We start from the raw sequence: 18,662 nt of genomic DNA on the forward strand, positions 1-18,662 counted from the left end.
TTGCTCTATAAGCCATGAGCCAAAAAAGGCTTAAATCAAATATGTGTTCACTGGTCCCATCCAGGCAGCTAAGTCAAGTGCTATCTCATATAAAATGTGGTGCCCTGGAAGCCATGGCTGCTCTTTTAATGTGTGATGATAAAGATCAAGCTTTCATTTCCCTGGGACCTGATAAATTATTTATTCCAGTTGGGTTACATGTTCATTTCAGTGTGTCAGTGTTTAAATTATTTATTCCAGTTGGGTTACATGTTCATTTCAACGTGTCAGTGTTTACCATGGAAGCTCATTCTAATTGTGTAGTTTGAGGCATTTTCCTAAATATTTTCGCCTTAGAGCACCTTGTAGCACCCTTTCTCCACCTCCAAGTACAACTGTTGCTATGCTGATTTAGTATAGTCTTTGCTCCTAGGTACTCTTCTGAAAGATGAATGAATTGCATTCTGTCTTAAATATCTATGTTTCTTTATGATCTAATATATCATCATGGTTATGGGGATTTTTTTCCCCTAACTATAGAAAATACACCATCAGTTACCTGTCAATTTTGTTTAATAACTCAGCTTTGCAATTCTGGGGCACTGTTCATCTGAGGCTCTTGAGGACTCTTTTAGTCTCTCAGTCCACTTCAGAGTGTCATCCTGGGATTTATAAAGGTCTTCATTGCACAGAGGATATTGAAACATTAAGGACTTAAGTGGCGTGCCCTTTATCACTTATCACACTGCAGGCTCCAGGTCTAGAAATCCAGGCATCTTTGTTTTGGTGTCTGCTCCCAGCATGGAACAGCGGTCTCTGTAGAAAACCAGCCAGTATCCCTGGAAACAATTCATCAGATTTTTCAAAAGAAATCCAATTTCGTTTGGTCTAATGGGTTCAGCGTTACTTCTTAAAATGAATGATGAAAATATCAACATCATAATACAAAGAAACCCAATTCTTTTGGTTTAATCTCAGCGAAAAGCATCACAACCCCACTTACTGCTTCTGTGTTCTTCCCTAATGCTTTTAGATCCTTGGCTCAAGCAGATGGGAATGGGTCTGTAACTATTCCCCCATCAAACAAACTCTGGCTCAGAGTCCTGCCTGGTTCCAAACCTTTGCAAATCACAGTATCTGGGGATGGGGCCTCAGGAATCTGTACTTTTCATAAGTTCCCAGTAACTCTAGTTAGAGAATCACCATTCTGGAACTGCAGCTATCAAGTCCTTTCTAGCTTTGAAAGAACCATGAGCCCCCAGTTCTCTCTCATTCCATGTGACAATTCTAGATTCAAACATGTATTTTTCTTGAACAGTGTTTTGAACATTTGTTTAGTAGTTTCCTAAATGGACAGCTGTCTCCCTCAACTGTGCATCTAAGGTAAGAGGAATCAGAGGATGTAGGGCCTCGTTTCTGAAAACTGGGGCTGGTATGGGGGAGGAAGCCAAGGTGTGCCAGGGGACATGTGAAGCCATGGATTAAATGTGATGCACTCTCCTACAGCAGCAAGTTTTTCCTACAAATAGTATTTTTTTAATTCCAGCAGAGGTATTGTGGAGGAGGAATAGTTCACATGAGTTTTATGCTAACGTGAAGCTTCAAAACAATTCTTGACTGTAGCTAATGTTGGGCTTCAAGACCTCTGGAAGTCAGAGTTCATTCACTTATTCTTTCAGAAGTACCTCTGTCTATGTTCAAAGTTACCGTTGACCAGTGATTCCTAAATACGTGGTCCCATGAGGTTAGAGTGAACACTCGTTTGAAACCACTACAGAAGACTAGCCCCAAGAAGACCCTTTACACAAGGATGTTGAGCTATTTGCTGCCAGGAGTAACTCAAAAACTCTCCAATTTAAGACGAGCACCTGCTATTCCTGCCACCATTTAGGAAGTAGTCATAAAAGAGCATTATTTCCCCCATTTAAAAAGAGTGTTAGGGATTCCCTGGTGGCGCAGTGGTTGAGAGTCCGCCTGCCGATGCAGGGGACACGGGTTCGTGCCCCGGTCCGGGAAGATCCCACATGCCGCGGAGCGGCTGGGCCCGTGAGCCATGGCCGCTGAGCCTGCGCGTCCGGAGCCTGTGCTCCGCAATGGGAGAGGCCACAGCGGTGAGAGGCCCGCGTACCGCAAAAAAAAAAAAAAAAAAAAAAAAGAGTGTTAATTGGAAAAGGCGGCTTAGCAAAGCAGGAAAATGAACTAGCCACGTGAAAAGATGCCAGCGCTCTTGCCACTTTCCCATTTGTAGCAGCAGTTTATAAAGTATTCTTGAAATGACCAAGCTCCCAGAATGTATTCCTTACCATAAAGATGGCTTAGTTCTCCCATAGGATAGTCTTTTTTTCAGGATGTTCCTGATGAAGAAGAAATCCAACATCCCAAGGCTCCAAGTCCAATAGTACAAGATTTTGGGGCAAGTGATCCTGAAAGGTCCCTTCACCCACCCCCCCAAGTTGCCTTGGGCAAACTGCCTTGTTCTGTCCCCTCAATCCTGGAAGAGCCACCTTTTCTGTGGGGATGAGAAGAGGAAGTAAACTGTCCCTGGGGAGGCTCCTCTGTCCTTTGGCTATGATAGCATCACTGGCTCAGAGCCTGCACTGAACTCTACTTCCCGGGGCATTTGTAGTACCTGGGCAAGTCATAGCCTCAGAGCCCAGTAGACTTGGTGAGGACTGTAGTGGCATCATGTTGGTGTTAAGATTGTCAAGTGGCAGCCCTCTCCGTCCTTCGCTCCCAGCTTCATGTTTTCTCTGCACTGCACGTTCACTCTAATGCCTGCTTCCCTTACATTAGAAGGCACTACTCTTCTCTCCATCACCTCGGCCAATGGCTTTGAGCCAAATGGCTCTCAAGGCCCTTCCTTTTTGCTAGAATTATACCTGGTCCCCTCCCAGACCATCCTACATACTGCTGTCACATTAACCTTCCGGAAGCACAACTTGGAATGGTGCCTCTGTTCTCAGCAGAACTTGGGGCCCCAGATGGGAGGTGCTTTCTTGACTTATCTAGACCTAAAGTGCTTTATTGACTTAACTATCCTGATGTTGTTAGACTCTCTACCTCTGTCCTTCACTGCCTTTTGCCCTGACTCTCTGCTATTCAGCTGCACTCCCCGGGCTAACCAGATTACTCTTCCCTGTCTTTGCTCATCTCTTTTCTTTTCCTTTAATCTAGAATTTCCTTCCTGGAAGCCCTGCCTGACAGTATCCTACACCATTTGAAGTCTTCCTTGATCCTTCCCCTCCCTTCAACATGGTGTGATTCCTCCTTCCTCTGCTGGAAATTCATACCATTGATACCTCACTCCGGGCACTTGGAACATTCTTGTCTTTGTCCGTGAAGAAGAGTGTTGGACTTAAGAGTCAGAAGCCTGGGTTCATTCTGTCACAGCCACAAATGTCTTTGTGACACTGGGCAAGTCCTATAACTTCCCTGGGCTTCAGTTTTCTTATCTGAGAAAAGGGAGTAATAGCTCCCTAGGTGTAGTGAGGGTTACATGACACAGTACATGGAAATTAACTTTGCTAGCAGTTTTCTGTGCTTTCATTACCTTTCCCTACTTGTCTCTGAGCTATCTGAGGAAAGGGGCTGTGTCTTGCTCATCATTATATGCTACTATTACTATTAATACAGTATTATAAATATATTTCCAGTAATAATAGTTAATGTTTATGGAGCAGGTAGAATTGTGTCAGGCACCATTCTAAGTACTTTATATGGATTAACTAATTCTCCCAACAACCTAAAAGGTACTGTAACTTCAGAGATACTATTATTATCCCACTTTATGGAGAAAACCATATATTTCACAGAGCCTCCAATGAATGAGTCAATGAATGAGGGATTGAATGGGACAGAAACTACTAGCAATGCCTGCCAGATGGTTATTTCTCTCTCTTGCTTCTGTACGCCAACTTCTCTTTCTTTTGATCTCCTGAGGCAAATGCAAAATTAGGAGAAAGTCTTGCGTGAACTGAGACCTTGATGACAGGTGTCCCTGGGTCTTTATTTAGACTTCTCATGAAGTGAGCTCCAAGAGGATGGAGATCATGTCTGTCTTGTTCTCCGTTACATTCATATGGCTCAGAACAATGTCTAGTGATCAATAAATGTTTATTGAATAGATAAACTAAGTAGTTTATAAATAGCACATTCATTACCACTGAAACCACATAGATTGCTGACCACGGAGCCAGTGAGCAGTGTTGTGTCTTGCTTTCTCAGGCAGTACTACGAGATGCTGTACAACACGGCCGATGAACTCCTGAACCTGGTAGTGGACCAGGGCGTGAAGTACACAGAGCTGGAGTACATCCACGCCCTGACGTTGCTGCACCGCAGCCAGACGGGGGTGGGAGACCAGACCACCCAGAACATGCGGCTGCAGCGGCTCAAGGAGATCATCTGCGAGCAGGCGGCCATCAAGCAAGCCACCAAGGATAAGAAAATAACTACGGTGTAATGGGGTACACCACGGGAGGGGGCGGGGGACTGGTCATTTTGTTTCCTTGGTCATACTCCTTTCTTTGGTATGTTATTTTGTATATTCCGAGCTGACTTCGTTTCCTCTACACTGATGCTTGAGTGGAGAGAAGTTGTAAGGGTTCTTTTCTCTTTGGTTTTGGTTTTTCATATCAACTGTAAAGGGACTTCGCAGTACAGAATGTTTGGATTGAACATTTACTTTGATGCAGTCAATTCCAAAGGGCCTAGGGTGGGATGGGGTGGAAGGTTGTGTCGAATTGAACTCTGCAAAACAATGAATGCATGAATGACTAATACCCAGCAATCTTTGGTAAGTAGATCGTTCCTAAGTTCTAGTCCCTCTCTAAAATCACTTAATAGGGTTCTATTACATAAACAGTAGGATTTTTACTGTCTTGACCTTGTCAGTTTACAGTTCAATAAGTGTATGTGCATTGCTTTCTGTCTCTATTGCCAATGGCTTCTCAGCTGCCTGCAGTTTTCAACAAGTTTCCCTGACCGAAACAGGACCTCTTCAGGGATTGGGAGAAAAAATCCTTTTATCTCAATCCTTGGGAGAGTTTTGTATGCAGTAGCCTGGACCCAGGTGATAGGTTGGTTTGATGCCTTTTTTTTTTTTTTCTGCTGTATCAAAACCAAGCACCATCAAATTAATGACGAAAATGAAAGAAGGAAAGGCGATTCAACCCTCTTCTTGATTTTTCTCCTCTGTTCTCCAAGAGAAAGTGATGGTTAGAGAATTTTTTTATCTTACTTGAAACATTGTCTGGGTGTGAATGATTCTTCAATGCTTACTCTCCTTGGGAGCCCCTAGGTCTTTCTCATCTTAGAAAGTAGCCCAGGCCTGCCAGCTGAGTGAAAGGAAGCCGGAACAGCTGTGACGTTCCTCCTCTGTGCACCCACCAGCTGAGGCTGCCCTCGGCTGGTGTGGGAGCTTGCTGCTCCTGGCACACTCGCCTTCCCCACTGTCCCCATATCTCCAAGCTCTCTTCCTGCCTATGGCTCATGTATCACAGAAGAAAGCAATGTCCTGACCGGGACACAACTTGAAAACACGTGGAAAGGAGAGTGGAAAGAACTTGGACCACATGAGGTCATGCCTTATGCCCTGATGGTTCAGAATTTTACACCTGTTTGTACAACTTAGGTCTTGTTGGGAAAAGCAGAAAATTAAAAAATGGTTTGAGAAGCTTAAATGTTGAGTATTGTTTTTCTTGTATTTATTCAGCAAACATTCCCTGAGAGCCTAACATGTACCAAATGCTGCTGGGCAGGGGGGCAGATCGTCAGTAATGAGGACACCCTTATTACCTACCTCTAAGACGGGATGGGAACCGGACTCTAACCAAAATCGTAAGAGATGTGCACTCGGGGCTGGGTTAGAAATCAGGCCAGTGGGGCATCTGTGAAGGGAACTCAACAGGCAGCTGGAAGATGGTCTTCCAGGAGATTCTGGAAGGAATGTTGTAAATCTGTGTAGCTTCAGATGCCCAACTGGGGAGAAGTTGAATCTATATGGGAGATGACCGTGGAAAAATGTACTGCCCCTAAACAGCATCACTGGAAGTAGTCTCCCCGAGAAGTGCAGGTGGGAAGAGGGAGACGAGGGGAGATCAGAGCTGATCACTGTGGTTTGCAAGCCTCCCCTTAGTGGCCGTGGCCTGCCCACAGAGCTCCTGTGCCTTTTCTTCCCCTTCCTGTCCACTCTAGACAAAGAACCTTGGAGTGGTGATAGGGAGGCCAGAAGAGCCAGGGTGGGATGAGGGAGTACTTAGGATCATTTGATTGGATGTGGGAAGGGACATGGGTTTGGACAGAGTAGAACGCTAAACACACTGAGACCCGGCAGACAAATGGCCACATGAGCTGCTTCGGGGGAGCGCTTAGAAAAGTGAAATCCCTGCTTTGCTTACAACAATGATAAGATTGAAAAAGGTCAATTCTGCACAGAAAAAGCGATCTAGGGTTCTTTGTCCTGAATTTCTATGCAAGATGGTGCATCAGTCATTATTCTTCGACAGGTCAAGGATAGCCAGTGACACACTCGGTGGATGGTCACGTGGATGCCATGGAGATGGCACAGCTGCCTCAAGACCTACCCCCTTCTGGGACACAGTGAAGAGTTCTACTTGTTGTGGTCCTACTTTGGGGATGTTTTGTGAGACTGCTTTTGTGCCGTTCACAGCCATGACCGGACATCACTAAAGAGAGCCAGGGTCTGCCAAGGGCGGGGTCCAGCCTCAACTGACACTGATATGTAGCCACAAGAGTTCGTTTCCAGCCATGAAGACCACTCCATAAATGTGCTTTTGCAGCGAAAAAGGCCAATAAAATAGGCCTCCCCAGAAAGGGCACTAAGCCAAAGCAAACCGTTATCTCGCTCTTCTACAAAGCGGCAAATGGGATGGACATGCGTGGGCTACTGTCTATACCACTGTCAGCACCATGGAGAGGGCTCATGAGGAAGGGTCTGGAGGTGGAGAACAGACAAGAGCACGAGGAAGGCGGACCCTGAGGTGAGATCCAGCCCGGTCATCAGAGAACCAGCTCCACAAGCAAGAGCAGCCCCAGAGAGAGATTCCTTCTCTTACCGTCACTGTCATCTACTCTCTGGTACTTAGCTTGCTGTCCCACAACCATGTCGCCAGTACTACTTTCTTTCAAGGGATTGGAAAATATTAAAGGAGTCTCTCCCGATTCAGCCTCCTTTAGAATAAATTCCTTGAAGAAGAGGTATTCATTCAAAGGATAGGATCCAACTCTTGGTAGATTTTGGTAAATCGTGTTCTCAGAACTGCCTGCTGACAGTGGTTTCTTCTTCTGCCGTGTTTTCTTACTTTCGATTATCTTATTATCACTTATCAGTACACCTCTTAATCTGTAAACAATACTCTGGATAATATTGTGCCGTTCACCCCATGAGCCCTCATTTACACCTGTGCTATGGTTACAGTTTCTCTCAGGGACTTTCATCCTTGTACAGTGTTTTTATTCCTACTTCACAATGAGGTGTTTTTAGTCGTATTGCCCAAGTAGAACTTTTTCCCTCTCACACGTGATTACATCTCTGCTGATAAGATGAGGAACAAGGATAGACGTTCCTCGTGCAGCCCTTGGCCGAAGAGGACCCCTGCTTCCAGGCTCTGAAAGACAAGTTCATTTCTGAGGAGGCAAATCAGCTCGACTTCAGTGGTAGGACCAGGCCTGAGCTCCCACAGCCCAGACCCTTGAGACGGCCTGTCATGCAGGATGTGGCGGGGACTCTCCACCTGGAATTACAGCCCTGGGCAGAGTGACCTCACTCACAGAAGCCCCAGCCTCTCTCCAGGACATCGTTCTTGCCTGAATGTTTTCTTGGCCTGACAGTCATTAATTTGTGTTTCAAATAGCTTGAGAAGAAAACCTCAAATACAGCCAAGTTGAACTGGCAACCAAAGCCTGATCACTCTTACTGTCGAGTCATATCCATGAATGTCTTAGCGCTAAGGCATTCATTGTCAAAAGGATATGATTGCCGGTTACAGCAATAACAAATCCGGATACGGATTCATGCAATGGCAAGCAAAAGAGACAGTCCCTTGTGACATGGCGCTGGTACTTCCACTCTGATCTTGCCCTCGTCAGAGTCCATACATCCCAAGGCTCCCCTTTCATTTAGGAAGACATCTGGTAGAACTGAGGACTGAAATCTTCAGCCCAACCCTCTTCTGCTCTCTCTGAGCTTTGCCTTTCTGGAAGCCCTGGGCTGTATCTCACTATTCACTCTTCCCTCCTTAACCAGCAAAGAGCGTGGAAGTTGATGGAACAAATGGATTCCCGCTTCACAGCTTCCATGAATGTACCAATGCCATTGCGTTCAGGATTCTTGCTCTGAGACGTAGCTGTGGCTGCTTCCCCAGGACCAGGGCACAGAAAATTCACAGTAAACAACAGAGGGTAACCAGGGTCCCACAAGCGCAAGCTAGACTCACTCCATTGGAGACAAACGCAATGAGAAAACCAGCGAAGTGGCCGTCCTTCTAGCAGGATGTGAAAACAAGGAGCTTTGAAAAGCAGAGTGTGTGCTGGAATACACATACCTGAGAGCAATTGTCTTAATGTGGCAGGGATGGAAAACAAACTGGGCATAATTTGGAGGGAGCGAAATGAGATACCCAGAACAAGAAAACAAAGAATGACTGGGCTCAGCAAAGGTCTCCACTCTGTCCTAATTAGGCACAGTTGTTCTAAGAAGTACATAATTAATAAGCGGATGACCAGATGTGAAATACAGCCAAGATTCTTCCTGAGATGGAAGTTGTAATGAGATGTACACAGCTGGAGGTGGTTGTCCTAATTTGACTGAGGCTCAAGACCTGCCTGGAATTTTGAGGAGGTGCAGAGGGAAACCGACCACAGCTTCACATCTGAAAACAGCTTGGCCTGTTCCAACTGGGCTGGGGTGTAATGAGAGAGAGTTAATTATCAAGAGACGCAGAAGCCCCTGGAATTGAGCTGGAAGTTTCTTTCAAAGGGAAATATGCCTGATTTGAGGACTTGCTTTCACATACCTGGGCCACAGACTTACGTCTATAATTAAAAATACCACCAGAACATTCACACACCTGGAGCAGGGGTCCCTAGGAACCCGAGAGAGAACGCAATGAGCTGTGAAAGCAGCACATGTATTTTATTCATGTATATAGAGTTTATTTATGTACATACAAGTGAAAAGAAATAAAGTCAGGTGCTGTCGGGTGAGTGGAGTTCCCATTATGCTCAATCTCATTTAGAAATGTGGCCTCAGATTCCTGCTGACTTTGCACATAGATACTCTAGGAGGAGAAAAATGGGCAATCTCCTCATCCCAAACTTATTTGATTACTACCAAGCTGAGTTTTCTTTCACAAGGATTTATTTACTGTGAGAGAGCAGGAAACGCTTAGTACCCGTTTTTTGTTACCGTTTTTATTTTATGGTTGCTATTATGTTATTTTAGATACCGCTTATTGAAGACTGAATACGTGTCAGGTGCAGTGCTGAATGCTTTAACGCGTACTTCCATTTAATCCTCACAGTAATCCTATGAGGTAGGTAGTATGATCATCCCTACTTTACAGAGGTAAGGAAACACAGGCTTAGATTAAGGACTTGACCCCAGACAGATGCTGACGCCAGAGTCCGTGTTTGGAACCCCTCTATTCTCTATCCTGAGCCAAAACCCCTCATCCCTTGTAGCAAAGGGAGGGCACTTCACGTGCTGCATTTGAGTTCCAAATGACATTTTCTGGTAGTTTGACACCTCCATTTGCTCTGTCCTCTCCTGTGGCCCCACTGAATTTGGGGCTACCTGTCTCTCTCCCCTGCTTCTCCTCAGCCCCCCACTGCCTGAGGCCACCTCTGTGGCCAGTACATCAACATAACTCTTGGAAACAAAAACATGTGGCGCAGGGGCTGAGCCCAGCCAGCTGGAGATGGGAGAGGACCCACACCTCGGCCAGGTGTTGGAGTGACCAGGAGGGTGAGAGCTAAACGCTCAGATTTTAGAATCTGCTCTACCTTGCCTCAGAAGGTCACCTCGGCCTTTTACAAGTGGTTTGCTATTGTACAAGTTATTAAATGCCCCAAGCCTCAGTTTCCTCATCTGTGAAATGGGATAATAATAATAATAACAGCTCCTATCCAACACTGTTGCTCTGTAAAGTAAAAGAGGGTGTTCAATACCTGGCACATAATAAGTATTACATATACATGATAAGTAATATTCTAATAATAATATGATCTTGTCTGTTTCTTTGAGGTGCTATTGACTCAGTATCTAGAAAACCTGCCCTGTTGATGTGGCTTTTACGAGTACAGCCACCCTGACAGGCCCTGTTTTTAGAAAGGCCTTGGTTTTGCCAGGAGGAGCCCAGGATTTGGAAGCCTGAAGAGCCACCCTCCCACCCGCCAACAGTCATTCCTGATTTTGTTACTCCACTGTTTCAGCCCCCCCTCCCACACAGGACAACTGCCCTTGGTGTCTGGTTCTCAAGCCTGCTTCCTTTTTATCAACAGCTATTAGTGAGTTTGCATCTGATTGCCCACCAAAGTATTATGCACATCTCATTAAACTCTGAAGGCTCCAGTACCGTTTAGGGACCAGGACCTTAACAGAGGAAATGGCCTGCCTGGGCTTTGACTTTGCTGTGTGTCACTCTGCCCACCTATGCTGAGGAATGTCGGATCCTGGATCTCTAAATTCACAAATTGGTCTGTGAAATCGAGGTGAGAAAAGGGTCACTTTTAAAAGTCAAATCCGGTCTGAGCTCTCATTTACCATTCTTAGCAGAAATCCAACTTCAGTAATTTTTTGTGGTTTCTTCCTGGGGGCGGGGAAGGGGAGGCTTCCATGAAGACAATATGGTCATCACTGTGTCCTGATCTCTTCGTCACTGCTGGTCTGGATGCCAGCTGCCCTCAGGTGCCGCAGCTCCGAATGTGGAGGTCCCCTCCAGTGTTCTGAGGCTGCAGTGACCAGCCTCCACGCGTGATCCCCCCACCGTCAGCCCCACCCACGTCCTGACCACTGGGAGGCACTGAGCTGGGCGCAGGTTGGAGCCACCATGGAATCTACGGCCCCTGTCAATCTACTCAGCTTTGGGGGATTCAACATTCCAGGTTGGACGATTCTCCCCTCTCTCTTCCCAATGCCAAAATCTCTTCTCCTTTCTGCCACTGGGAGATCCAAGGTCCTTTCCCAAGGCTTAAACCTTTCAAAACAATAGCCTGCTTGAGGGAGTTCCACCCCCTTCCCTCTTCTTTTCTGCCCTGCTGAGCTCCAGGAACAGGCTCCAGATAACCTTCCCATAGGGCAGCAGAGGGAGGGAGTATTCATTCTAGTTGGGGATGAGGAGATGACGTCACCTGATTTCTCAGTAACTTGCCCAGTAGTCGATTCATAAGACCTGGATAGAACTTTGGAGCGCTTTCGTCCCAACCATCTCAGTTTTCTGAGGGGTCAGGGGAAGAGTGCTAAGGAACAGAGTAGAGACGCTTAGTGACTGAGGCAGGACCAGCACCCAGGTCTTAGACTGCCAGTTCCAGAGAGCCTGCGTTTAGAGCCCAAATGTGCCCCCACCCTATTAGGCTGCCACGCGAAGGAGTAGAAGGCAAGGCCCTGCCTTCAAACACATGACCGTCACATGGAAAGAACAGGGCCACAGACAGGACTCAACTACGGAATATTGCAAGCCAGCGTGGTGCTGAAAGTTCATTATGTGGTTTAGGCTAAGTACTTGAGGAATTCAGAAAAAAATAATAACATTATAGACGACTGTTAGCCGGATACAACTTCATGGAGGGGTAGGAACTGGACTACGGTCTTGAAGAAAGTGTAGAGTTAGGGTAGTGATGGGGGGACTTGAGGTGAAGGGGTACATTTTGACAAATGCTACAGTTTGGAAGGAAGCAAAGAAAATTAAGCAAAAAAGAAAACTCTCAGAAATAGAAGAAGGATCAGCAGAGTATAGTTTTGAAAACTAGTCAAGAGGGAAAACGAGTCAGGGAGGAGGCCCAGCACATTGGATGTGCTTTCATTTGTTCCAGACCTTGCTGGGAGTCAGTGGATACGTGGGATCTTTGAATCTCTTGGGATTACATGGATGCGGCATTTGGAGGGATGGTTTGTTACTGCATTATATGAAATAAAAGTCTGATAGTTTTAATTAGATTCTCAATGTTTCCTGTTCTCCACCTTCTAGGAATATGGTAGGATTGCATTTCCTGGCTCCTTTGTGTTTGGCTGGAACCATAAGATTAGGTGGCCAATGAATTGCGAGTAGGGGTGTGTCACTTCCCAGCCCAAGCATTTAATTACCTGTGTGCAAGCCTCCACAGCACTGCCCCCTCTGCCACAGCATCTAGGAACATTCCAGATGGTGACCACTCAGTGTGCTTGGGTCCCAGAGGGAGGAAGATGAAGAGCTCCGTTTGACCTGCAGTGGACATGTGATGTAAGCCTGAAATGAATCTTTCTTGTTTTAAGCCATTGAAATTTGGGGAGTGTTTGTTACTGCATCATAACCTTGCCTTTCCTGAATAATGCACATAACAAAGATGAGGAGAACGGGAAGATCAAGGGAGTTTTAATGGAGGATTACATCAAAGATGTAGTGAAGTTATTACATCAAAGAGGACTGTTTGAGTGGAGTGATGGGCACAGGAGCCAAGTTTGGAGGCTCAGGGGAGAAGAGGTGGTGCTTTGCCAATGTCAGGTGCTCAGTCAGCATGTTTGTCCTAGAGATGGAGGCAACAACAGGGATGTGTTTTTCACCCAAGAAGTGACCCTGGAGCCCCCAGTTTATTTATGTCTTTTGCTTTTTCTGCCTCCTTCCTTTATTTTCACTCCTGTAATATTAGTACACCACGTACATACGTCTTAGTTCAGTGTTTCTAACTATTCATAGGAAAGCTCCTATATTCAATACATAAAGAGGAAAAATTAGTATCTGTTGTAATTAACAGTTATTAAAGCTTAAAACCTCTACATTTTCACTGAGGTCTAATCATCTCAATGGACCAGACCCTTTTTTCTTTGGAAGCTTTCCATAGCAGTGCCATTCAGTGCCAGTCCCCAGAATTGAGTTTTTATCCTCTGACAACAACAGGTCCATTCACCAAAACATGAAAAAGACTGGGAGAAAAATCTATTTTCTGTTTTTCTACCCTCTTCTCCAATAGCGCAGAGTTCCTTATATTTCTCTGGTGTTCCAGTGGAAGTAAATGTTAATGGCTTTGAAGGAGGTACGAAGTTGCAATTTGAAAAGAGAAAACATAACGCTGAGGTGCTGTTAACTCAGCCAGTTTTAAGAGACTAATAAAGCACAAGGTACTAGGCCTTTGGGCACTTAAAGAGCTGCAATTCACTCATCTACAATATAGCAAATGTTAAAGTATTTTCACAGAGGCTATAGAAATCCTTAAGTTTTGCAGTTTTATTAACTGTTATAATTTTCTTCCATTTACCTTTCCTTATTTCTTAGATACAGTTAGTTGTGGTGCAGGTCGTGCCCCAGCAGACCCCTGTGATGGTTACACACTGTCCCAAACCCTATTCAGAGTTTAGAAGGCAAGAAAGGGTATCTAAGTAATTTGTCCCATGTTCCACCCGTCAATTGAGGACTGATTGTCTTAGTCTCTTCTGGCTGAGACTTGCTAAAATACCAGAGTCTTGGTAGGTTATAAGCAACAGAAATTTAGTTTTCACAGTTCTGGAGGCTGCTAACGTCCAAGATCAAGGCACCAGCAGATTTGGTGTTTAGTGAGGGCCCACTTTATGGTTCATGGATGGCACCTTCTTACCATGTCCTCACATGGTGAAAGGGGCTAGGGAGCTCTGTGAGGTCTCTTTTATAAGGGCACTGATCCTATTTATGAGGGCTCCACCCTCATGACCTAAGCACCTTCTAATACCATCACTTAGAGATTGGGATTTTAATATATAAATTTTGAGAGAGCACAAACCTTCAGCCCATGGCATGGATCTAAACCAGTTTGATATTCCTATTTGTCAGCTTCCTTTGGTACACATTAGTAGCCTTCAACCATAAGAAGTAAGTAGGAGCAGCATACCTCCTGCCCATGGCTTTGCTAGCAGGTGGTATGCTACAAAGTAAGCAGGCCACAGACAGCATTTAGCAAGCGAGGACAAAAGTTGTCTTTCAACATGCTCTGTAAGTTCAGCAAAGTCCCCACCCTCTGTCCCTCCCCTCTGACCAACACCATTATTGGAATGTTCACTTCAAGGCAAACGCAACATTTTGACAGCAGGATCAGAATCACCTTCTAGTCAGATCTGGAGGCATAGTTCTCCATAATTAAGGGGGATCGAGGACCCAAAGTACTGGGTCCAAAGTCCACAGCTGTCAAGTACTGGGTTTACTTATTTTTAAATTCATTCATGAGAAGGCGGTAAAGCCTATGACGTCTCGGCAGCCAAGCTCATGTCTTGAACACATCTCACCACTCACTTCTAGCCCCTCTCTTGGTAATTAACCAACCTTCTGGTACTGGTCAGATTTAGATGGCAGGACTTAAAAAGTTTGCCACAGCCATCTCTGGAGAACAGGTTCTGGAAGGATGCCCCGGGGTCTGGCCTTGAGGAACAGCATTCCTCAGGGAGCCACCTGCTTGGGCTATCCTGCCTCTCATTAATATCCCGCCCTGCAGATGCTGCGTTAGTGTCAGTTTCTAATGCCCCACAATAGGACATCTACTGATTGTCATTTTCCTAGTTGTGGACGTGGCTTTGCTTTGAGTGGTCCATATGACCTTGGGACCTAAAACTCGAATTTGCAAGGCAGGACCCAGGCTTTAGTCCCAACCTGCCTCAGAGCACAAAGACACTAACTAGGTCCACAGAAAACAAGGCTGGGCTCAACCCCAGTGATATGGTGCTTTTCTGACCCACTAAGGGCTCCACTGTAGCCGCCTACAATTAGGAACCATGAACTAGTAGAGAGAGCCCCCCAAACCTAACCCCTACTGTTGGTGCAAACTGGTTCCCTGTCCAGGGGTGTAGAGCTTTATACCCTTATCATGCCCAAATTAAAGTCCATCTAACTTATCCTGTTACTATCTAGGGCCATGCCACTAGCCCATAGCTTATTAATAATGTATAGCTGCAGCCTCTGACTTAGTCAAGCTACAAAGGTCCCTCATTTGCATGATTAGCTCTTACCTTACTGATTAGAAAGTTTCATCCTGTCCCCAAACCTACCCTTTCTTAATGAATGGCTCGTTTAAAGGGAGCCAAGTTCTCTAAAATGCATCTCAAATCCAAATAAAAAGGAACCACCAACAAAATAAAACCCCATTATTTTCTTTGTGGAATGAGAAGAGAGGAGCTTAAGAAGGTTTTAAAAAGTTCCGCACCATGCTTACTGAAGGAACGAGAAGTAGCTATGGCTGTTAGCGGGGACTTGGGGGACATGCGGTTGGAGAAGGACTTGGGGGCTCGTAGGAGACATGAATGTGTTTTTAGTGTTTACATTGAGGAATGCGGGGTAACCACTAAGGGATTTTAAGCAATAGAGTGGGATCAGGTTTTGACTTGAGAAATATTACCCTGGGAAGAAGATGAATAATGAATTGGAAGGTGGACGACAGGGAGACTAATACAATCCAGGAGGAAGATGATGCTTCGCTTTACTGCTCTTCACAGATACAGCATTTTTTACAGATTGAAGGTTTGTGGCACCCTTGCATCAAACAAGTCTATTGGAGCCATTTTTTTTCAACAGCATTTGCTCACTTCGTGTCTCTATGTCACATTTTGGTAATTCTCAAATATTTCAAACTTTTTCATTATTATTTTATTACAGTGATCTGTGATCAATTATCTTTGATGCTGCTACTACGACTGGCTGAAGGCTCAGATGATGGTTAGCATTTTTTAGCAGTATTTTTTAATTAAGATATGTACATTTTTTAGATGTAATGCTATTGCACACTTAATAACCATAGTATAGTGTAAACATAATTTTTATATGCACTGGAAAACCAAAAATTTTGTGTGACTCACTTTATTGCTATATTCGCTTTGTTGTGGTGGTCTGCAACTGAACCCACAATATCACCCATGAATGCCTGTATACTAAAATCCATTGAAGTCGTACACATTAAAAGTGTGAATATTATGGTATATATCTCAATAACAAACTATTTTTAAGACAAAAGTGTCCACTTTTCAACAAAGAAATTATGAGACACACAGAGAAACAGGAAGGTATGGCCCACACACAGGAAAAGGAGCAGTCAATAGAAATTATTCCTGAGGAAGCCTGGATGTTGGACTTAACTATATAAAGACTTTCAATCAGCTATATGTTCAAAGAACTAAAGAAAACCACGTGTAACGAACTAAAGGGAAGAATAAGAATAATGTCTCACCAAGTAGAGAACATCAGTAAAGAGAGAGAAATTGTTTTTTTAAAAGAGGCAGCGTTTAATTCCACTCCCCTTGAGTTGGGCTGCAGTCAGCAACTCAATTCTACTGAGTAGACTATGGCAGAAGTGATGGTGTGTGACCATATGAGGTCCTATAAATACTGAGGCTCTGCCTTGCTCTCTTGGATCACTTGCTCTGGGGGAAGCCAGCTGCCACGTCATGAGGACCCTCAAACAGCCCCATGGGGAGAGCCACATGGCAAGGAACTGAGGCCTCCTGCCAACAACCGTGTGAGTGGGTCACCTTGGAAGCAAAGCAGAAGCTCCAGTCAAGCCTTGAGCTGGCTGTAAATACACCAGCTGACATCCAAATAACTCATGAGAGACCCTGAGCTAGAACCATCCAGGTGATTTGCTCTTGGATTCCTGACCCTCAGAAGCTGTGTGTCTCACACAAATTGTTGTTTTAAGTACCTAAGTTTGGGGATGATTTGTTATGTCCCAAGTAGTAACTAATACATGCTGAGAGGAAAAACCCTCTAAAATAATCAAAGAAAAGAACTAAGGTCATTAGAGAAATGTTACCAGGGGGCTAATTTTGTTTTAAAACGGGGAAGAACTTTCTACAGTGAGAGCAGCCCACAGTGGAACAGGTCACATTTTAAAGTAGTGAGCTGCTTGTCACTTAAAGTTTTCAACCAAAGATAGATGGCCACTTATCATAGGTGATGAATGTGGTTTCCTTCTCCAGTGGGTAGATGATTTTTGTGAATGACCTCTGTTTTCAATTTTACCTAGAATTTGGCACCCATCACTACCACTGCCATCTGTTTTCCAGAAAGAATTTGAAGCACTCTGGAATTATGACACAAATACATAAACAAGCTAAGATAAAAACAAAAAGCAGAGACCAGAAACCGCATAGAAGAATTAGGAAGATTACTGCAATCAAAATTAAGCCTGATAGAAGCTTAAAGAAGAAGAAATCCAACTCCCAACCCCTGGAGATGTTGACTCAGTAGGTGTAGAGTGGGACCTGGCAGTCTGTTCCTTTTTTAAGCCTACTAGCTAATTCTGGTTGGAGGATCTACTGGCCTGGAATGTTCCTCCCAACTCTGTCATCTCCTCTATGCTTTTCTTAGGGGCTAAACATTACCCAATTTAAGGTAAACTGAAGAATATTCCCTGTTACAGATAGAAAAAAATGTATCTGTAACACCTTAAGGTGTTGCACTGTAACTGATTTGTAATGGATCCCTTAAGGTGAGTATGAGAAAGGCTGGCTCCCTCCTGAATGGAGAAAAGCAGATCTCACTGTCCATATCTTCCAGGGACCACCTTGAAATCTCCTCAAACAAGGCTATTGAGGGCTTCCCTGGTGGCACAGTGGTTGAGAGTCCACCTGCCGATGCAGGGGACACGGGTTCTTGCCCCGGTCCAGGAAGATCCCACGTGCCGCAGAGCAGCTGGGCCCCTGAGCCATGGCCACTGAGCCTGCGCGTCCGGAGCCTGTGCTCCGTCCGGAGGCCACAACAGTGAGAGGCCCGTGTACCTCAAAAAAAAACAAGGCTATTGAATCTTGCTAACACTGGGAGGCAGTCTCCTTGGTTCCCCCCAATGGAAGGTGCAGGAAGTGCTTTTGGCTCATAGGCCATCCTTGCTAAAACAAGCTCCTGGGTGACACAAGACAAGGGTCAACTCACCAATCCCAAGGCATCCTGTACTTTGACCAGGGATCAACTGGCACAACCTGATATGGGATGGAAACATCCAAGTTCCTAGCAGGTCCCTCTAATCCCTAAGTCTCTCCTCCTGGTTATTTCAGTGCCCCTGAAAAAGACACTAAGGTGTTACAGCTCTGATTCTGAGTCTGACTGGGCCTAGAAAATGTCCATGATCGTATCAGTTGGCCACCTTAGTCATAAAAGGCTCTGGAAGAAATCTGACTTGGAATTGTACTGCCTTCCAATGAAAATTCAGGTGATCCGGGATATCCAAGGCCCTAATAACTACTGCATTCTCAGATTCCAGTGCTGTGAGCCTTGGGCAGTGAAGTCAACTGTGTAGAGCCCGGCAAGCATGCATCCCCAGCGCTGTCATGAACGGAGGCTGTACAGTTATTCATCGAAATCAAGTCTGAGACAAAAGTAGAGAAACGGCACCTGATTTTCTTTCCAACCAAAGTCCCTGCTTAATTCCAAACATATTCTGCAGGCTGGATGTCGGGCAGCTGAAGGGTGATCAGTCTTATGCTGGAATTAAAGCCTGCTGGGATGCTAATGAAGAAGCAC

The 18,662-nt window shown here is 45.1% G+C and overlaps 1 protein-coding gene across 1 annotated transcript in view; it reads left to right on the plus strand.

Moving 5' to 3' along the window:
* Window positions 1-5,660, plus strand: part of EXOC4 (exocyst complex component 4) — an 817,730-nt gene extending 812,070 nt beyond the window's left edge. The window contains exon 18 of the mRNA XM_019921782.3: window positions 4,204-5,660. Within this exon, the coding sequence (XP_019777341.1) occupies window positions 4,204-4,441 (238 nt within the window). The 3' untranslated portion in view covers window positions 4,442-5,660. The remainder of the gene's footprint in view (window positions 1-4,203) is intronic.
* The last annotated feature ends 13,002 nt before the right edge of the window (window positions 5,661-18,662 follow it).

The sequence above is a fragment of the Tursiops truncatus genome, chromosome 9 (genome assembly GCF_011762595.2).
Source record: "Tursiops truncatus isolate mTurTru1 chromosome 9, mTurTru1.mat.Y, whole genome shotgun sequence".
Lineage (NCBI taxonomy): Eukaryota > Metazoa > Chordata > Mammalia > Artiodactyla > Delphinidae > Tursiops > Tursiops truncatus.